The sequence below is a fragment of the Cupressus sempervirens genome, chromosome 2 (assembly GCF_028749045.1).
Source record: "Cupressus sempervirens isolate cs-2001-9-10 chromosome 2, ASM2874904v1, whole genome shotgun sequence".
Lineage (NCBI taxonomy): Eukaryota > Viridiplantae > Streptophyta > Pinopsida > Cupressales > Cupressaceae > Cupressus > Cupressus sempervirens.
The window spans coordinates 213,211,523-213,234,217 of record NC_143119.1 but is presented as its reverse complement, the minus strand read 5'-3'; the positions used below and the strand labels follow the sequence as shown (position 1 = coordinate 213,234,217).

The 22,695-nt window shown below is 35.4% G+C and overlaps 1 protein-coding gene across 1 annotated transcript; it reads left to right on the top strand.

Moving 5' to 3' along the window:
* The first annotated feature begins 2,073 nt into the window (after nucleotides 1–2,073).
* On the top strand, nucleotides 2,074–19,625 carry ATERDJ3B (DNAJ heat shock family protein). The gene is made up of 10 exons (XM_089813214.1): nucleotides 2,074–2,330; nucleotides 2,426–2,574; nucleotides 3,804–3,930; nucleotides 6,997–7,117; nucleotides 13,899–14,015; nucleotides 18,004–18,090; nucleotides 18,493–18,552; nucleotides 18,631–18,708; nucleotides 18,843–18,914; nucleotides 19,026–19,625. The coding sequence occupies exons 1-10, from the start codon at nucleotides 2,260–2,262 to the stop codon at nucleotides 19,185–19,187; spliced, it is 1,044 nt and encodes a 347-aa protein (XP_089669340.1). The 5' UTR covers nucleotides 2,074–2,259; the 3' UTR covers nucleotides 19,188–19,625.
* Nucleotides 19,626–22,695: the final 3,070 nt, after the last annotated feature.

The window sequence follows — 22,695 nt, the reverse complement described above, 5'->3', positions numbered from 1 at the left end:
TCTTCATGCGAATGACCTCATCCTTATCGCTAAGATTGCTAGAGGCTTGAGGGAGCATTTGAGTAAACTAGAGACCTTTTGTACAGATGTAGGGATTGAAGTCAACACATCTAAGACCAAAATCATGATCTTCTCCCTGAAGAAAAGACAATAGCAACATGGATTCATATTTAAGGGTAACACATTAGAATTTGTGAAAGAATACAAGTATTTAGGGGTTGACTTCCATTATTAGCTAGGGTGGGATACTTGTAGATCAAAAAGGATACAAGAGAGATGGAAGGCTTCCTACCTCCTTCAGAACAGGTGCAGGGAAGCGAAGTTGTGGGATTGGGAGACTAGGAAAATCCTATTTGGGCTTTTGGTGATCTTGATTGTACTATACGACAACGAAATATGGGGGAGCAACATATCAAACCATAAATGGTGACAAATATAAAGAATTCAAAAACATTTCATCACCACCAACCTCAATCAAATCAATGGTTCCTTATGAGATTCTTTTGGTTGAAGCATGCATGTTCCCAGTGGAAGCCTACACAGTTCTTCGCTTGCTCAATTATCTAAAAAAAGTAGAAAATATGAATGCACACTGCTAGCCTAAGTTAGTGGTTGAGGAGAATCTAGAACCTCGAAAGAAGACATGGAGGAAACAAATAATAAATGGCTCAACAAGTGGAACATTGAGTATCAAGAGTGCCTGAAAACCAACACAGAGATAAAAAAGTGGGTATTAGAAAAAAGTTAGGACTGACATGTGGACAAATCAGGTAGGTAGAAAAAAGGGTTACTATGTCAATGAATTTAACCACACCTGTAAGCACGGTGATAAAGAGTACCTAGGAGCTGACATCAACGATGAGGCAAGAATCTTGATAGCCCAACTGAGGTTTGGTTCACATCACTTGAGGTACGAAACCTGCAGATGGAAGATCCCTAAAGAAAGGTGGGAGGAGAGAATTTGTAAGTTTTGTAACAAGGGCACAATGGAAATAGAATGACACTATATAAAGGAATGTATGACTACTAAGACATCCGGGTCCAATTCATGGACACGATACAAGTGAATAGTATAAAAGAGCTTTTTGAGGGGCCAAGACTTCACAAGGTCCACCTTGCTAATGCAAGTCCACAAAAGAAGGGACCACCTAAAAAAATCTCAACAGAATATTTAGTGGACCCCACTTTTCGGTCCCATAGACCTTTAGTCTTATGAACGTTAATAAAACTCATTTCATTTCATTTCATTTAGGGTCCGTTTGGTTCGTGGAATTTAAAAAACCCGGATTTCTACAAACCTTGATTTAGCCAAATCAAGGTTTTGTATATCTTCATTCTGATTTTTGAGATTTTATTAAAACCGTTTGTTTCGCTCAGAAGATGCGTGTGAAGACACATTTTTATGCGTAAGCTTGGAGTTGAAGGTAAATTTCAAAAAGTAGTCCAATCTATTGTTTTTACACTCCTTAAAAAACAAAACCAGGTTTTGATTTTCAATTCCTACTTTTTTTAAGAAGTCGCAAAACCTGGTTTTGAGGTAAAATTGAAAGTCGTGTATGCTAATTCCATTTTGCAAATTTTGAAACAAACGCACAAATTTTCAAATCCGAATTTTGAAAAAGCCAATTCCTGTCATCTTCCGGGAACCAAACGAACCCTTAGGTTCTTCTAGTTGGAAAACTGCCCTACATGATTTAACATTCTCAAAATAAATGGCCAAAGTCCGTTTAAGTTCTATCTATCTAAAATTGAGAAGCACGGGTCAAAAACTTATCGTAATCATTTTATTGGCGACCATGGAAGAGCTATGTATTTTTGACCCAAAAAAAGAAAAGAAAGAAGACTACAAATAAAATAATTCTACACTTCAAAGAAAAATACGAGTCAACTCCAAGTTCTAAGAGTCAACAAGTTCTTCAATATTTTCGTATTCCTACGTGGAACACTCTAAATGGCAAGCAATTTTTTCAAGCATTTTGATTGGACAGGATTTAAATTTCCACGTCGATATGAAAAGTCTAAATTTCCAAGATCTGAATGCTCTATAACGTGCAATAACGGGTGTGTTAATTGACGAAGACGGAGAAAATTCCAGTGCCCGCGAGAGGAGAACAAATCTATTACCAATTTTTCTACCTAAACAATTTCCTCCTATAATCACACAGCAGTAGCCGATCCGTCGGATCGGTGCAGTTTAATCCAATTGTCTTCGACAAATTGTCGATACGCAGTCTGTCAGTCGACAGAAATTTGATCACCATGAGACTCGCAAGGGCTCTGGTGGTGTTATTTCTGTTCGCCGTGTTTTATATTGACAGATCGTTTGCTGGGTATGTGCATTTGGCGACTATTGTTTTGGGATTCAACTAAGTCGATGGACTCTCTGGATTTAAATTAACATGTTCTAAATCTGTTTGTTCTGCAGGAAGAGTTTCTATGATGTTTTGCAAGTGTCGAAGGGTGCTTCAGAGGACCAGATTAAGAAAGCGTACAGAAAACTTGCATTGAAATATCACCCGGATAAGAATCCCGGGAATGAAGAAGCAACGAAACGGTTTACAGAAATCAATAACGGTATGCACAGTTTTAAAAAATGTTCCTTTTTAGTGGGCTTTAGAGGCATTGACTCTGTTGTAATGTATTTTATCTGATTTAGATCTGACGTCTTGTTGGTTAGGTCGGTACTTATGTTTTTGATTTGAAGTGGTAACCATAAACACCGAAAATAACAAATCTGTCAATTGACGTGGAAATTGTGTTTTATATGGTTTTGCTGATAATTTCAAATTACTAGTTCTGTAATTGCTTTTTTTTCCTTTGAATCATAGAATCCAAACTAAATCAGATATATATTTTGAATGGGGACATTTATGTTTTTTCATCGTAAGGGTTTTTCATTTCAATTCCAGAAACATGTGGGATATATCAGTGCGACTAATAGGGAAAGCACTAAAATAAGATGAATGCAGGATACAAATTTCCACCCACTTTGTTGATTAAGAATTTACAGAAAGAAGATGCACGCAGTATGTTTAGAAGCAACTTGGAATCTCCTTTACAAACTCTCTTCTTTATTTGGAAAGTACATAAGAAAGACAAGTACCCCATGTAGGAGGGGATTGCAATTCCTCTGGTTGATTTGACAGTTGTACATAAGGAAACGTTGTTCATTTCCAGCCTATTAGTTCAGTTTTCTTTTACATTGGATACTTCAATAAAGATGCCTTCAAGGGCCTTATTACATGGCGTCAAGAGCTGGGCGGTTGTATATCATAGCAACCTACATCCACATACCCACAGAGGAGCAATCGAGTTAGAGATTGGCATTGAGTCGTTCATGCCAATCGCTCTCAACATAAATAAAAATCTAGCTGAGATTGTACTGATATTTTCTCAACTCAGAGAAAATTGTGGAGCTGTTTCTGGATGTTTATCAATTGTCCGATGATAGTTTGACCTAGTTTTCAGCCGAGGCATTTCCAAGTTTTTAACGTCTTATTGTATAGGAGATCATCTAGCTCTTTGAATTTTTGAGGATCTTATTTTTTTTGAAAGTCCGTCTAAGAGGCTTGATACATTCATTCAGCATTCAATGGCCCTGTTTCAGTTCCAGTACAAAAGTTTGACAAATATGATACTGGGGTTCCAGATCTTTGCCTAGCTCTTCTTGCTGTTTTAACTAAAATGCTTCAATGATCGTTCTCTTCATGTGCTTCTGAGTCTTTTTAGAAAAAAATCAATATCTGTTTTACCAAGATATTAATGAGGTTACAAATTAGTAATTATGGCTTTATCTTTTACAGCGTATGAAGTACTCAGTGACGACGAAAAAAGAGACATCTATGATAAATATGGAGAAGAAGGTCTCAAACAACATGCTGGAGGTGGTGGTGGAAGAGGAGGTGGCATGAACTTTCAAGATATCTTCAGGTAGAAATTACATCCAAGAGTAATACGTCTCTATTCAGCTAACGATATATAAGATACACTGTCTGTTATCCATTCCTTGTAATTTGCAGAGTCAATATAAGACAACAATTCCCTGTTATGACTCATGAGGCATCAATATGTTCTCTTGATACTACTGATCTTATCAGGAGAAATATCTTGGCATTAAGGCTCAGGTTTAATGTAATAGTTACTGCCTTTTGTGTTGGTCTTGATGCACTAGTGTTGATTGGTGAGAGTAACATCATTGAAAAATCTGATTGTTGTCATGTTTTATCTTGTCAATACTTTCTATGATCATCAATATTTGACAGGCATAGACAACCAAATAGTCTTTCCTCACTTCATTTCTCCACAACTCTGTTCTCTTATGAGGGCCTTGTGAAGATTAGAATGTGACTCAGGCTTTCCAATCAAAAGTATTTCAAGTTGAATTTGAGCAGTTAAAAGGTAAAAGATAAAACTAGTCAAAATGTGTGAGTACTTGGTAAGTAATTAAAATAAATAGAATACACGGTAAGTTTTTGAAACTTGCAGGAAATAATCACCAAACACTTTCCTTTAAAACACATCTTTTCTGACAGACCGAGACCAAATTGTTCACATTACATTGCAATGTGTGAGAGTAGCTTCTGGATAGAACTCTGAATGCTGAAAACTTGTACACACTTATATCCAGAAGCTCATTTCACACATCTTCCCTTTTTGAATATTCAAATATTTCTCTATTTGATTGTCATTGAGTCATGGTCAGGTACGTGACTTGAGGCATACTAGTATCAAAAAATCTCTAACAAGCAAGGCACACCTCATGGTCATAAAAAGGGATTTCTTATTGCCTTATATTACTGAGATGAATTGTATGTACACATGTTTTTGCTGTATGCACAAATGTTTTTGCATATGCACGCACATGTATTTATGAATGCATGTGTGAGTTCTTTGCTGTATGCACATGTTTTTGCATATGCACAAATGCATGTGAGTTCTTTTCTACTGTTGCATACAGATGTTTATAACTACAGCTTGACGAATACTTGCCAGTTTCCAGTAAAATGGTTCTAAGACTTGTATCAATTATGTATTTGTATGAAATCTACCATTTAAGTCCAAATGATACTTCAACTTCATAAAGAGATTATCTGATATGCAATACTAAACATTCTATCATCTTCTTCTCTGCTTGTCTGCAAATAATTACAAAGGAAATATGAAATTTAATTGCAATTATAGCCTTTTTTTGTAACTTCTTCTTGGCTTAGGCCTTTGCATCATGATAAATTTTAACTAATTAGAAAGCTAACATTTTTTCAAACATGATACACAAATTTTACAAAATGAAATTGGTTTAATGAATTGCTGAGTTTTATTGTTGATGAAGCACACCCTTGTCCAAATTTCAAAATACCTGTTTGAAGTACTGTTTTGTTTGTGGTATCTGTTGCTTTTTAGCATTTAGAATACTGGAATGAGTATGTAAGATAGATTCTAGTACTTAAGTTTCTGCTAGATAATGCAAAAATCAGGCTATTTAGTAGGACCTATTCAGAAAAATGAGGTCTGTGAAACCAAATGCTAGCATCAATTAAATGACCAAATTCACCACGAAGAATCTAGAGCAAGAAAATGAATGTTTTGCCAGAAACAGGTGAAGGAATGAATAGTGATATGCAGAGCTCTGGACACATTTGGGAGCTCCTAGTTTCAGATCTGAGTCTAATAGAACTTAAATTGCCCCTTAACAACAGACTGAAACCACTACTCTATTGGAAAAAAACATTCTTAAACTGAACCACAAACATATAGGGAATCGACCAAATCACCCTTCATTGATGATTGCAATATCCAATAGGCCAAACCTGTTGCAAAGTTCAAATGGAATCCAGAGCTTTTGGAAGTAACCTTTCAGAGCAACTTGAAGAGATTATCATAAATTATAGACAATCCTAGAAGATACATATCCAGAGAATAGGCAAATCCTAAGAATTGTAAAAGAGGTTATAAATTTGAGATCTCGAAACAAGAGGCAGTGAGCAAGGAGCACTATTTTAGAATGAAAGGGAAGACAAAACTCAAAATCAAGGGTAGAGAAAAAAAGTTAAAAAGCACCTAATATTTGAAGGAATGTTGTAGAGAAAGAAAGTGAAAAATACCTAGTATTTGAAGGAATGTTTTCTTCATATTCATCTTGCTGCAGATATGCTTATTACAAGTTTTCATGTGCTTGTGGTTGTAAATCTGTAATGAATCAGCAAACTAATGTCATGTCAAGCATGCCACACACGTTAATATCATCTACACTTTATAAGAATTCTATTTTAGTTTGAAACATGTTCCTTTTTTATACATTTTCTATCCCTGGGCATTCGGTCTTTGATTTAAGAGACAGGGAAGTTGTAGGATTTGACTTGTATGTTCACCATTCCATTTAAGTGCTTTAAGATTTATATAATGAAGATTGAAAATCTCTGGAACTTTCTATAAAACTGTGGTTGCACTTTTCTGCATCACGATTTTTTTTCAGTTTATTTTCACTATATTTCTGTTTTGTTGATTATTATTTTTTCTCTATATTAAAATTCTCTTTTGCAAGTGTTAGGCATAGAGTTTACTCAATTAGTTTCCGTGAAGTCATTCTTATTTTTTATGGTATGGGCTTATGCAGTAATGGTTTAGAGCAATTGGATACTGTATTTCCTTTGAGCGTTTTTCATGGTTAGTAGTAATTGTTTAGTCTACATTTTAATAGATGGTAGAATACATATCATAGTTCTAATTTGAGTTTGACCATGTGGGTAAGTCATGACTTTTGAGATTTGTATAATCTTGTCTTCTGTAAGTGCGAGGACCAATTTGGACATCTTGCTACTTAGGAGTAATATTTATTAGCTAACATTTTAAAGGATTATGGTAGAGTTAAAGTGGAATGTTGAACGGAATAAAATTTATGACTATTTAATCTCTCTTTTGGTGTATTTTGGTTAGAAATATGTTGAAATTAAGCATAATGAATTATTTAATTGTTGTATTTTGTTGCTTCTCCTACAGTAGCTTCTTTGGTGGGGGCAATCCTCATGAAGAAGAGGAGGATAGAACTGTGAAAGGAGATGATGTGATAGTTCAGTTGCAAGCAACTTTGGAGGATCTATACATGGGAGGGACATTAAAGGTAGAGTGATGATTTAGTTTTTAACTTCAGATTTGGAAGATTTTATCAGATCATGCAATGGCTATGATATCTTTAGATTCTTAGAACTAGTAACAATAAAAATTTGGCTTTTTGTCTTAATGGCACCTGTTTTTGTTGACAATTGGTATTGGAAGTGCTTCTCAAAGCTGTGACTGGAATAAGATCTTTGAAGGACCTAATAGAGTGGTCCAAGAGGAGTCGCAATTGGTAGACGTGCCTTTACCCAGAGAGCTGATTTTAGATCATTGTTGAAAGAAAGAAAAAGATTAAAAGCCCCAAAGTGAAATCATCTTGGGATCCAAAACAAGCTAGTTGAAAATCTCCAAGGGTTACAATTAAAGAGTTTCAATACAAGTAACTAATTGTAGGAAATTATGAGATATGAGTATTATATGAGAAAAGACAGAAAATGAAGTTAGAAATGTGCCTTAATAGCCCATGCAACTTTTTTTTCTTTATTGACTGGTAAATTGTGGACTTGAGTTCCACTTTCATATCTATTATAATAAAATATCTATTACATTTGTACAAGCATCAACCCTTGAATAGGGGTCTTGGAAAGCACAAGTACTACAATCTCAAGCTAGAGGAGAAATACTGTTACTATCTTTAGAAGAGAAAAATAAGAAATTACTTCCAAAATAGTGAACCCTTCAAACCTCAGGCTAGAGGAGATATACCATTACTTTTGCCAGAAGAGAAAGGAAAAAGATATAAATTTCCCCAGATAGCAGTTATATCTACTGTGACTGCTAAGCAATCACAATCAAACACTTACAAAAATATTCTTATATAAATAGTAATGTAGTAACCATTTATATAAGCATTTAGACCTTTGGCTGTTCCCATGCTCTTCTTGCAAAGCTGCTGGCATCACCGTCTCCACCAAACTCTGCAATTAGCTTTAGGAACAATGTAGCTTTGTTTAGCAGTTTTTACCATGGGAATATAATTACCACCCATATAAAGGTTAACCATTTAGTACTTTGACTGTCCCCATGTCCTTTTACAAAGCCGCTTGTCTCATTGTCCCCACGAAGCCCCACATTTAGCTTTAGGAAGGTTATAGTTTTCTTAGAACCTTTTACCCTAGCTTTGCTTGGTGAAGTATGGAGTACACATTGATGTTTGAGATCTATAATTGTAAAACCTTTTGAGGTGCCTTTGTTACTTCATTAGCTGGCTTCAATAGCCTCTGTCAGCACAAGAAAGAAAGTCTTTAACTATTTAAAAGAGGCTATGGACACTACGTTACCCATCTCACAACTATGGGTGAGTGGGTGAGCTGTGACAAAATCTAGGGTGTCATCCAAGTCCCCCAAGAAACATCTCTTAATGTAGACTTTGCAATGTGAGCAAGACAACAGAGATGTTAAACTGTGAGTATCAAAAAATCTTAAGTAAGCTGTCTCAATACAGTAAGAAAATGGTAAAGAAGTTGTAGGAGACTGAGTTGTGATGCAAGACAACCAAAAGTGAGTGAAGAAGACCGAATGGGGTTTTAACATGAATGGTTTGGATCTTGGCGTTGTGGGTGATTGCCAGAGGTGTTATGCTGTAGGGTGGCAGTTGTAACATTTCAATCACTCACTGCACGTCTACAAATTTATGGGATACGTGTGCGCTGTACGATCATCTCTGTGGCGTGCATGCATCCTGGGCCGATTAAAGCACGTGGCTAAAAATCTTAGGTGAGTGATGACAAAGTTAAGCAAAGGCTTATGTGGAATTTAATGTTTCGGCAAAGGCAGGGACATCATGTAATGGTAAATTACATGGGGCTGCACGATTACAACATTACAATGGATTATAGATAATGGCGAGGGAGATGTGTTGTATCTTTTTTTCTAATTAAAAATTTCTTCCATATTAATATACAATTTCTTTGTATCCCTTTACTCTAAAGTTCTAAACCATACTCAAGGAAATGTATTTCAAAAAATTTCGTCCAACTTTGCACCTGGGCATGTGCATGAAGGCTGTACATCCAAACATTTTCAGTTGCAAAACAAAGGGCTTTTCCTGGTCCATGCTTCTATAGTGATGTTTTTGAGCCCTTTGGTGTGCCTTTTATTCAGCAAATATAAAGTTGTATGAGCCAATTTTGCCCTGAATGTAGGGACCAGACTTGCATCCTTTGACTTGCATTGCTTCATTTCCATTATGGTACAAACATGCCTCCCCACAACACCAATTTGTTGACATATATACACTGTGGCTCGATTTCTTTGTATCTCATATTGTTGTAGGTAGCTTTAAAACACTTTATTGATGAATTTTTCTCTTCAAACTAAGTAATGGCGTTGAGGCACTGACCAAAATCTTTAACAAGGATGGAAAACTCTTCTAATTTTTCAAATGCTTCATTTTGATAGTCAAGCAATAGACACACGTTTTCTAGTGTACTCGTCCACAAAAGCTGAAAAATCTTGGGGTTTCATGGGTTTGCATACTTTTTAATGTACCAAATCTAGGGGACACAAATTCATGTTTCTACAACATTAAAAGGAGCTTGATGTTGCCTTTTGGCAAGATAGTTGGAACAAAGAATTTTGTTTTCTACATTGGGTGGAGCCCTCACACCTTGTCTCGTTTAAGCCTCAATTGAGGTGCACAACTCATTTGGTCATTGAGAGAACTTTTCTTTATTGCGATGGCCTCGTTTTCATAGGTGACGTCAACCAATTGAAACTTTTTTTGACCCTTGAGACATGAGCTAGTTCTACTATTTCATGGGGAGTCTTGCTTTGCATAAGTCAACATACGTCACCATTATTTTGTCAAACTCAACCTTAAGTTGTGCTTTAGACAACTTATAAAAGGAGGCTCTTTGTTGGACTTGGATTGTAAATAATCTTTACAAGTCAACATTTGTGTTAATCTGGTTTAGAGGTTTGAAGAGGTAGTCTACAACAAGAATAGTGCAACTGGAGGAATTCAGACAACTCACTCTTGCCATTCTATCAATCAATAAACTTATCAGGGTAACACATGATAGAAAATTGACAGAGAGAAATGTTGGATGAGAGATCTGGAAGACAACAATTGTGTCCAAGCGCTGACATTGAGCCACCTCAAAGGAGTTTATCACTCAATTCACACTATAGGCTTCACCTGCCCAACATAAAGGATCCATAGTTTTCTGAAATCTGACAAAGTCCACAACCATGAGATGGAAATCACTATCTGTTTTTATTTTTTAGCGTTTTTGAATTGTTATCCCATTCTCAACAATTTCACTATGTTGCCAGTTGCTGTTCGATAGTTTGGGTAAATATTGTTTAGGGTTTGGATCTGCTTGTTTTTGGTAGTACAAATTTTACAAAATCATGTAAAAATTATAAATATATATAACTATATAAACACACACTGAGTCCCCAAATAGAGTTGAAATTAAGTTATATTCTAAAATGTAGTCAAATGTATTACGTATTAAATATAAAATTAATATAAATTTTCAGCATTTAAATTAAATTTTTAAAAAACAATATATATATATATATATATTTTGCTCAGTAAATATGTTTTTTTATTAATAATAAAAATTACAAAATAAATAGTCAGAGCAAACCCTTGCCCTATTGACAATTGCCTTCACTGTATATCCCATCACAGTTACTATAGCACAAAATCTGCTGTCCCTACACCTGTACATTTGCGTTTTGGCCATCATGGTATTTCATCCAGATTTTGTATAAAAATTCACCATTGGTTCCTATCCCTATACAATAATGCATTACATACATTGCATATAGAGAAACTAAAAACAAGGCATTCCTTAACAAATCGAAATTGCATACCAGGGCATCCATCTTTTGTCATACCAAAACGATTGTCTGTATCAAAGCATTGATTTACCACAATGCCATATAAACATGGAGAAAAATTTGAAAAAGAGGCCTAATTATAATTGGCTTCAAACTTGCCTTACCTTGTGTTCTTACTCATCCTCATTTGGCATTACCTCCTCTCCAGCCACAACTTGTTCCCACATTGTTTCCAACTCCCAATCTATGGTGTTATCCTGCAACACTTAACACATCCGTCTCCATTCTGCAATTCTCCGTGCTTTCTTTTCTCCCTTTCCATAAAAGAAAAGGGTGAATGTGGTTAGGGTTACTTGGTACATGCACCCACTTGCCAATTTCTGAGTTGAAACCCCTTCCTGCTTCAGTATGTTGAAGCAGTGCATCCAAACCCACTCTTCTCCCCCTCTCCCCCACACCCCCCGCCCCGCCCCAATTTCCTCCAGCTCACCAACTTTCAGCTGCCATGCACAAAACAGTGAAGGGATATCTGTATTTTTGTGGTATCTGAACTCTGTGGTTATGTATTTTATATCCAACAAATCTCTCACCATAGCCATGAATAAGGAATTGTCTATTGTAAACACAATCTTCAATCTCTTGTTGGAAATTCGTCTCCAAAATAATATTTGTTGTTTTGTCACCTTGAAAGTGAAATTGCCTTCTAGCTGCGCTGGTAGCTTCTTGACCGTCAACAACCTCCACAATTGCAAATTATGCAAATTTGCCATTTGATCCGCCTCTTTTGCAATACCAGGCTGCGGGTAGTGTGAATCATCATTGGTTGTACTTTGCATCAATCATTTCAAATCTCCTACAATCTACCCTTCATAAATGCTCTTACCTCAATTTGCTATTACCTGCCACCACCCCAAGGTAATTCAAAGGTGGTTGCCAACTTGTTTGATATGTTAGCATACACTATGTCTACGTGTCATATTCACCCATCTTCAATAAAGAAACCACAAGAGAGTTGCCTTCTCTGTATACATGCTAAATTTTGAAATTGCAAAATGTTATCAATTTATTCTGAATAATTGTAATGATTTTATCCATTTTCCACACATGGGATTGTCCATTCACAATAATCTGTGAATCACCTTCAAGATGCAATTGATTCACTTTGATTTGATTAGCCATCTCCTCTGCTAGCCTGCCACTTGTGCCCGCACCTCATTATTGGTCCCATTAGCAAGTCTTTTAGATTTAGAATGCCAGTATGTTGCATGTAGCATCTCTAGCTACACACCCAGCCCCTGATGGGCTAGAATTTCCTTGGGACACCCCATCAAAGTTGACCTTGATCCAACCATCATCAGGTATATCCCATTTGACTCCATCCCTGGGGTTATTGACAGGATTAACCCTAGGAAGCCCATTAATGGGCCAAAAATAAAAGTATTATTAGATTTCAAATGTACTACTAATAACCATGCTTTTAATTTTTTTATTATGTGGATCAATAGATTTGGGTTCCAGCTTCGAAAATAACTATTCAGAATCAGGCACACCCAAATGTGTACTGAACTGGTACACTAGGATCTAGTGCGAACCAGACCCGGATCTGGCTGATTAGGTTGCAAACCCAATACATTGCACTTTTGTGTTTATTCTCAATCCATGTTATTTCAAGCACTACTTCATCTGACAGCCAGGAGTTTGAGGTGTACATTGTGTGTTCAGTAGACATAAACGTATCATATGTTAAAAGGACATTGAACTTTTTATTGTTATATAATTGGATCTTAGGTAATCGGATGAAAAATCCTTAGCCTCATTTCAATTTTAAAATTTCCTCATGAATACCATTTTGAGCAACATAAAGTGTGGGGGAATTGTATACTAGTTTTGTGCTTTTGTGGATTGGTTTTAAACTGTTAATTATTATTTAAAGCTCTATGACTTTCATTTCCTTGATGATAATTGAGGTATCTCACTCTAAACTCAGGACAAATATTTCCACTTAGGTCCTCCAGTAAAGTTTTGACAAATGCTGCATGGTTCAGTTTTGTCTCTTCTTGATGTCTTCCATTTCCTTGATGACGATTGATGCATCTCACTCGAGTTTCAGGACAAAGATTTCCATGTAGGTTATCCACTAAAGTTTTGACAAATGCTGCATAGTTCACTTTTGTCTGTTTCTAATGTATGGCCAAAAGATTAACAAGGTTACTGCTGATTTCATAGGATTTATAAATTATATGATCAATTTTGGCGGGCTTAAGTATTTGATGAATTTTTATAGATTTGGAGTTGATGCTTCATGCTGTTACTTGGTTGTTCAGGGTTGTGCTGTTTTGATCTAAACTGTTGAGAACCTTTGTTGTCACCCTCTTGTTACTATTAAAATGCTAGTGTCATTGTTGATCTTCAAGAGGCTTTCAAAGCTAGTATTATTGTGGCTCATGAAGAATTCAGATATTTTAGTGTTTGAGCCGAGATTGTGAATTATTTCTGAGTTTAATTTCTGAATTAATTCTTGTTAAAATCTGATTTGAAACTGTATCTAGGATTTTCTTTTTGTTAGATTCATTGTACAGCGTATAAATTTTTAGCAGCCATTTTCTGTGCTTCCTTTTCAATAAAGATTTTTCCAGTGCAAGGCTATGATGGTTTTCTTAAATAACTGTTTTTCATAATTTTTTTTGTTTAAGTAATTAATCCAGATTCCATACCATTAGATGGGAATTTTAGACTCTTTGCTATCAACTACTGTGTTTTACACCTTGTGAGATTAAATCATGTTCATTAAAATAGAGTGTCAGTGTGTTTTGTTCAATTATTTATTCATTCAAGCTAGTGTCTTTGATGGTATTTACGTGCAAGAAAAGTTCTCAATTATAAATAAAGTGCAAAGAAAAAGGAAATAAAAACTGTTGAATAGTTAAATGTTTGTTATTTTGAAATTTGAAAGGACTCAAGTACTTGGTGATTTGACCTTGGAAATTTTCTAGGTATGGAGAGAAAAAAATGTTTTGAAGCCTGCTCCTGGTAAAAGGCAATGCAATTGTAGAAATGAGGTCTATCACAAGCAGATTGGCCCGGGAATGTTTCAACAGATCACACAGCAGGTAGATGTTTGCTTGCCATTATCTCTGATGGTTTCATTTAATAGTCTTATATTCTGCATTAATTTTTAAACATTTCAAAGACGACATCATTTTTAGTAGGTCATGACTTTTATTTTTCTTGTCTATCATCTTTTGTTTTAACCCATCCTTGTAGATTAACACGAGTTAACTTTGTTTTGATTACTAGCCATTCTCCCATATCAGGAGTTTGGGCATCTTATTTTTTGGTTTGTTGTAAATCTCCTCTCTAGAAAAAAAAATTAAAATTAAATAATAAATAAAAAAATGAGAAAACACTACAGTAATTGAACAATCCCAATGTTTGAATCATAAGTCAAAATTTAGTCACTTCAACATCAATGTTCATAGTTTGCTGAAAATCCTTCAAACTAGTAGGAAGAATTGTATCCTCATTCTGCAGTATCCTACCGATGCCATCAAATCCTTACTACACCTCTTACTCATCGACTTGTTGTGGCTTGCCAAGCTTTACATCATTTCGTTGTGTGTTGGCCTTAGCCAATACTTAGACATCTTGTGATGAACAAGACACACTAACTCTATCACTGCAACAATTCTTTTTGCCCTTCTAGAGGTATGGTTGTTCGTCTAGAGAGAAAAACTTAAAGCTATATGTGGCCCAAGTTCTCTCAACAATAGAGGAACTAGAAACTTGTGAGAGAAGGCAAATGAAACGAGCACACTCTGATCCTAGAGGTACATAGTTTGGCCACTAATTAAATGGCCTGGCCTATGCCAAAGTGTGTCTGTCAATCTTTGCATAAGCCTTGTAGCCATTAGTGATGTAAACTTAATCAGTTTTGATCAGTGAAGCTTCTTGTGTAGTGAACATTTGCTTGAAGCTCTTCACGAGGCCATTCCTCACATTGTGGTGCTACATGGGAGAGAGTTGGCCAAGCCTTTCCACATACCTCTTAGGATTCAAATGATTTCCAGCCATTTCTGGAGGGTTGCTTGTCTTCTCACCTATTCTAGGTGATGGAGTGAAAATGTGTAAGGAAGCAAGTACAAAAAACAACTTCCTACATTACATTTGAGAGAAGTGTATAGAATTTTTTTGAGTCTGATCTAAACATTATAGAAAATATAGAAACTTGTATAAACCAGCATGGAATACATTACAGTAGTATCTTTGCGGGAAACCCCCTATCAGAAGAAAAATTCCCGACTTCAAAACCCGCTCACCTGCCCTGGGGTGTGCAACTTGCACATTCTGAATAATCAACTGCAGCCCACCTGTTCAGGATCTGCCTAGAACTTAGTCCATCCAAATCCAACAGAAGATTACAACACGTGTGGAGCAAGTTCTCACAGGAGTGTCATCAGAATTCTATTTTGGAGCAATTTGTGTAGCATTCCAGTACTTGAAAATTCAACCATACAATAAAACTCCCCAAGTACCTAATTTATAAATAAATTTAAAAGTGGGAAAACATTTGTGGTTTTTGAAAGTATGTGCAATGTTTGTAAATGAAGAAGAGCATCTTATTTGCATTGCCTTGCATCCACCATCATTTGTTTCACCCATTATATCCTTTCAGTGTGTTTGAGTGCATTGTTAATAGTATTTCCACAACAAGACGTTTGATAGACATACTTATTTGTTGTCAATTCATTTTTCTACCTTGCAAAAATATGTTGTATTTATAATCACTTCCACTAATTTTTGAGGGTTGTGCTTCTCATTGGCTTCTTGTAGGAATTGAAATTCAGACTTGACATCATTGCATTTTCTTGAGTAAGGTCCAACAATGTATGAAACTGTGATGTTGATGAGTGGGAGGCGTCTAATGTCCACACACCTATTCATGATTATGTTGTAGCCTTATATCACAAATTTGGCCTTCATCTTCTCCATAAATAGTGTAACTTTTTTTTCCCCCAAGATAATGGTTCTCGATCTACTCTTGCTAGAACCCACATAACTAGGACCAACATTGCCTACCTTGTCAATACTCTCTTTGTAGAAAGGAGATTGAGCAACATGGAAAGGAAAACCATTACTAAATTGAAAATTGATAATGTCTTTGTCGAGAGCTCTCCTTCCTTGCAAATTGATCATATTTGTAGTTAGATTTAGTGATGATGAAATTGCTATGTTCATTTTCCCACTTGATTCTGTTGCTTTCACCTTAAATGTTGGAAATGTAGGTGGTCTACTTGAACTTTGTGGTGTATAAGAAATTATTAATGCAATCATGTACACCCAAGATAATCTATTAATTTGAGCCTTGTTAGCAACAAATTTGGGGATGCAAATTAGGTTTCTGAGCCCAAATGACTTTATGATGTAGTCTTACACCTGCACTCAGTCCTATTAAGGGTAAGTTATAACAGGGAATCAGAATATTAAGAATATACATAATACAATAGATTGAGACCTAAAAATAATTCTATTGATTGTATTCATTCAATTTAGCTTATATACCCTTATGCCTCCTTATTCATCTCCATACATTCATATCATGTATCTTCTTTCTTTATAATCTATCTTTCCTTCTATATCTATTCTATCACGCTGCTATCTCGTTGCTTTTGCTGATTTTATCTCACAACTTTTTTGTATCTATTAGATGGGACCTGACTCATGCAAAGTACCCCTAACTTATATGCTTTGCTCCAATTCTTAGGCTTTGTAGGCTGGAAGCGGTAAGATATGGCATGTTTTCTGAAAGTTTGTTCTTTCCCTGCCAACAAGCTCCCCCTCAAGCATGAGCTTGCCAAAAGGTCCAACCCCTTTACAAAGGGTTACATAAAAAGCATGCATCAACCCTTTTAATGCTGCCCTTCCGCTTCTATTAGAAAATGTTGAATTTTCAATGCCGATTCCCAATTCAATATGCTGCCTCCAAGTGACATTGCAAAACATTGCAAAGGAGTTTCCTTGTTAGATGGTCCTTTGGCATATGCACATCAACAACTTGGAAGGACAATGGCATCACAATGCACTTGCAATCAAATTGCTTGTGCTTGTGGCTGGGGTCTGGTTGCACTCAATAAGCTTGTGCACCTAATTTAAGGTTGCTACTGCCATTGAATAAATCCATCTCGACCTTAAAGAGATACAGCAAAAGCAACAAACATATTAAATTTTCAATATATCCCACCTTAAAAAGACTGATCTTTTTTTTTCCAAAAAACAGTAAAAAATAGGAGTGTTGGCATGCTGAATACAAGAAAAAACAACAGCTTTGCAATATTGGACAAGTTTAATAAAGAAAATTTGTAGGTTTGAAGCAAATTTGTACGTTTGTAAGAGGTTTGAAAACATTTAACGTGACATATGCAAGTTTATATCAGCAATATTGAAGGTTTTGAAAAAAGCAATGAAACATGAAGCTTTTTCAAGTATTTTGCATTTGACATAAATTTGAAGAAAAAATCAACTTGGATATGTAACACATCTTCTTCTTCATTTGTTTCCCCTCCTCTCTTTCACCATCCTTACTCGTTTTCCTTCACCTCTCTTAAGCTTTCAGACTGTTTTAATCTTTTCTTGCTTGCAAAACCAGATAACTGAAAATGCAGGTGAAAACAATAAAATGATATTATGCTATAGAACAAATAGAATAATATGTTCTTAATGTTATGGACTTCCCTACCCCCTCAAAAAAAAGTGTGCACTTTTCTATTATTATTATTTTTTCATTTTTAAAAAGTGCTTCGATGCTGTGTACATCACAGGGGTGTCTGGGATGCCATGGCATTCCCCTGGGTCTCCCTCTAGAGGATATTCCTAGGAGACATTCCCCAACTGAGGGGATGTTCCCAAGTTTTCAGTGAAGAAGGGAACAGGGTGGGAATACTGGTTTTGGTGTAAGTAGTCAATAATGTATTGTCTGTCTATGATCATATTCTTTGTGTGATGGAATAAGCATGTTATGTTTGAAATTATAATTGAGTTATTGCCAGTCATAAATAAAGGGATTCTTTTACTTCTTACAATGTGGTGTAATTGATTCTGCAGGTGTGTGAGCAGTGTCCGAATGTCAAGTATGAGCGAGAAGGTGATTATATCACTGTTGATATAGAGAAAGGCATGCAGGATGGACAGGTATAGATTTTGATCGTTGATGAATTTTACTTGGGTTTGTTAGTGGTCGAGAGTAGCTTCAGCTGATTTTTGTTGTAGGAGTTGCTAGTGCTCCTATTAGATAGTACTTTTTTTGCCATTTAAATTTATTGGCTCTTGTGATGTTTTTATGATTATTATCATATTAATTAATTTAGATCATGTTCTTTTAGTATTGATTCATTATATTATATTATAATTAGAATTATTTATTCTTATGATATTATTATTTTAATAGATTATATCTAATAATTTATTATATTATAATATATTATATACATATGGTATTTTGTGATATATTTTGGAAGACAGGCTTTTAATGTCCACATGTAATATTCATTTCTCCATTGAACGATCAAGTAATGCTTGTGTTGGATTTTTCAGGAAATAGTATTTTATGAAGACGGAGAACCTGTTGTAGATGGAGAACCTGGTGACCTAAAGGTTTGTATTTTTATAGATATTTGCTTGTCAATGTATTAGAGTTATATGGAACCTAATACCGAGACAATATCTGTGCAGTTCAAGATTTTTACAGCTCCACATGAAAGGTTTACAAGGCAAGGGAATGATTTGCACACTACAGTTACCATTACTCTGGTTAGTCTCGACTCTTAAAATGAACCCAAAATAGTGGTTAGCAGTTGTATTCAAATCCCAGTAATGAGTAGGCATTTCATGATTATAGTACATTTCATATTGTATGCATGAATTGATCTGCGTGTGTAATGCAGCGGGAGGCTCTTGTTGGATTTGAGAAGAGTATTACTCACCTTGATGGACGTTTGGTTGCTGTGGGCACAAAGGTATGAACACAATATGTGTTTTCATATCATACTTAGATTCTGAACTCTTTATTTGTCTAACTTGATTTTGTATTTATATTATCAAAACTGAGTATTTATACTTTTTCTCAGGGAATCACAAAACCTAAAGAAGTCAGGCGCTTTCGAGGAGAAGGCATGCCTCTACACATGAGTACAAAAAAAGGGGACCTATCTGTTACATATGAGGTTTTCTTCCCAAGCAAACTAACAGAAGAACAGAAAAACAAAATCAAGGAAATCTTTCCACAGTGACTCTTTACACCATGAGCTTTTCCATCCTGGTTGCTATCAAGTTATTGGCATCAAATGGAAACAAAGTTTTGTCGTATTTGACAGAGTTTAATACCAAAAAGAGCTCTCCATTATATTCATTTAGACTAGAAATTGTAGTGTTTCAGTTAGGAACCCACTTTATGTGGCGTGGCTTACCGTTTGTACAATCAATAGGAAATACAAGTTTCAACTTATGATGGTTCAAGGATGCTAATGCACGAATGCATTTACGTTATTCATAATTTAATGCTGCGGAGATTATGAAGAAAAGAGTGTTACATGCAGCTAGTAATAGAAAAAGTGTAACAATGACCAGATGAAGATTGTAATTTTTACATGGTTGCAAAGTCTATTGAGTACACATTACTGTCACAAGTCAATAAATGTAGATGAATCACATAAGCACATTTTGAAAAATGCCTTTTGCGTGTTGATGACAGTAAAAACATTCTAAGTGTTTCACTTGTTGCAGAACGAAGTCTTGGATGTATGTTTCCATAGATTGTTTTAGCAGTTCAGTCACTTTCAATTAGTAGTTTTGTTTAGGTACCTAATTGCAGGATTAGTTAGTTGCGAACAGGACTGCATGTCGTTTCTCATGCTTATGAAAATTGTCTTTACAAGCAAGCCCACTTATTCCAAGATGATAGATAAGAAATGGCTCAGTAAGCTGTTCTTTAAGGGTTTTGTCAATTCATACTGCTTTGCATAGAAAATTGCAAGTATTATTTCAATTTAATATAGTTATCTATACATTGCTGAAGCTAAGGACCAACATAAAAGTACTTAGTTTTATCAGAAAAACCTTTTTTGTGACCGTCATATCCTACTATAGTAAGATAGACACGTAGACAAGGCATTTGAGTGGATGAACACTCTTGGTGGGAACACAGATGTTAGTACTATTGGGATTTTACTTTTCTCAGGGCAAGCGCGATTCCTCTCTTGATTAAGTGCAGTCACTGGGTCGCTGGGGGCTCAAGGGCTTAGTTGACCTTTGCATACACTGTTGGAGAATATCTTTGTAGCCGAAAGTTGAAATTTAAGAAATAATTCTTTAAAGTATGTTGCACATAATATATTTTGGAAATAAGGTCCCATTGATTGTTTTAGTTGCCCAGTCTAATATTTCAATTAGTTCTCAGTACCGAAGAGAAACTGCATGTAATTTCTTATGCTCATGCAAATTGTCTTTACAAGCAAGCCAAGTAGTTCCAGAATAGTAAGAAATGACGCCATAAACTATCTTGGCGGGAAATAGTCACATCAAAGTGAATGATTTGCAGACTGAATTGCGAATTTCTTTAAAAAAAAACAAAAAACAGTTATTGAGCACATTTCTCAAGGTAGGGTCAACACAAATGTTCAACCTTGCGTATAATATGTTAAGCTTGATTAAAATTTTTGCATCGAGATGAGACTATTGGAGGTGGGGGAAACAAGCGAGTTGTTGCCCATGTTTGTATCACCGCCGTGTCTACTTCTACCTTTCCCCTCAATTATCGCTCATAAAAAAAGCCCAAAAAATGATTGAACATGTACTAATAGTTGATCCCACATGTAATAATGGTTAATCAGTTTTAAGTTCTCTTGGTTGCTGATTTGTCCATTTGTGCAAGAAGTACTATTTTTTGAGTAAGCAGCTATTGGGGGTCTTAGTTGCGGGTTTTGGGCGAACATTTTAAAATGACACTTTTAGACCTCCTTGCACTCCACAAGTTCTACATAGAACTTTGTAAATGTGGGAAAGTCTAAAGGTTAGCTTTAAGCTCCTGTCTCACCTACGGAAGCTCATTGAACAAATTGACAAATTTTGATATGGATTAGGAATTGTAGGTGCATATAGTTAGCTTGGGCAGCTATTGAGTTGTTTCCCTATGTAACTACGAAATCCTTTTTTGCTGCCATTATTTCATACAATCATAAGATTGGCATGTTTGGCATGCAGATGAAACAATTAGAGAATGAATTGGATGGCGACGACTCTCCTCGAGAACCCTACCAAGATATAAATAACTTCAACATACTAAGCACAACATTTTATTCACACTACCACCACTCTAAGTGCAATAGTGAATAATTATTCAAAAAATAGATTATGATTATGATTTTTTTGGCTACAAAACCATGTTCTATCTATGTATAATGCAAATCTCTCACATAGAAAGGACATCAATGCATCAATTTTTTCTTTTAAAAATAGAGAATGTTACAAAAAAAATGATGATGCATGGAGGATTATTTGATGCCCCCAAGGACTATATGGATAATGAAACTACAATCGATGACCTCTCATATTAGAAGGACAAAGAAAGATGATGTCCTTATACAATATAAAAAGCCTCCAATGTTGATTAAGCATACTTGCAAACAAAAGACAATCAAATGCTTGCAAGTAATGCATCATCCCATGCAAAGAAACAAGTCCGTAAGATGATAAAGAAGCCGTTGCATGTCCAATTTAAAAAAGGAAAGAAGTTTTAAAATTGTTGGTTTGAATTGAGGAGTTTCAAAGCTCAAGTAAGCCATAACACAATTGTGATCAAACTGAGTCAATATGGCAATAGCCAAAGACAATAAACATTTGATAACATTTGTGCTAAACTCTCATCAAAGGGTAGCAAAATCCCACCAAGTGTGTCCTCCAAATTTAAAATACGAGGCTTTCCAATTTTTTTTGAAATCCTACCAAATATTCATCACAAAGCATGATTTGCAAAACCATGAATCATCTTACTAAATAAAAACACGAAAAAAGTTGCACTAACAAAGAGTGGAGTGGAAAGCACAACATTGGTTTCTAGAATAACAACTCAAATCACCAAACATCTCCTTAGAAACATGATTCATACTTGATGAAAGTGTGTGTACATCAGTCAAAGAAACATCGTCATTAGGAAAAATGAGCAAATGGATACAACGAAGATGAGTGGTCAACCATCCTTGTAGTGTCTCTCTAGTCTCAATGTCCCTAATGTAAACAAAATCGGTTGTAAAGTTTGTTGTTTTGTATTGTCCACTATAAGCAATTTGATAGAGAGAAAAAAGATGAGAAGTGCGCAACACAAAGTGCCTTCTCCCATGTTAATAGAACCTTTCCCACAAACCTTCATAAATGTGTTGTTACTCATCACTACATTAGGTGAATTACAAGGCTAATAAGAGAACAAATCCTTAGAAGATGCCATATGATGAAATGTTCTTGAATCAAAAAGTCATCTACTAGATTTAGGAATTGTAGAGGCCAAAAGAGAGCTTTACATTCCTTTTTTCAATCCCTTTTGCAACTCTTGTAGTCCTTGATTGTGTAGATGAAGATGTTGTGAATTGTGTTGGTGAAGTAGACACTAATAGATGCAACTAGATGTTGTTCCTTAGGCATGTTAGTTCCTCAAACCTTTTTAAAGAAAATCTACGTTTGTCATGTCCTCATCATTTTATAATAAACATATTTTAAGTTCTTTTTAGACGATTCTTCTTTGGAAGA

What these genes read in the sequence shown, in the direction of transcription:
- ATERDJ3B (XM_089813214.1), top strand. Translation starts at nt 2,260, where the DNA reads ATGAGACTCGCAAGGGCTCTGGTGGTGTTATTTCTGTTCGCCGTGTTT. An exon ending in AAGGCATGCAGGATGGACAG is followed by an intron (nt 18,091 to 18,492) that starts GTATAGATTTTG and finishes TGGATTTTTCAG; the next exon opens with GAAATAGTATTTTATGAAGA. An exon ending in TGGTTGCTGTGGGCACAAAG is followed by an intron (nt 18,915 to 19,025) that starts GTATGAACACAA and finishes ACTTTTTCTCAG; the next exon opens with GGAATCACAAAACCTAAAGA.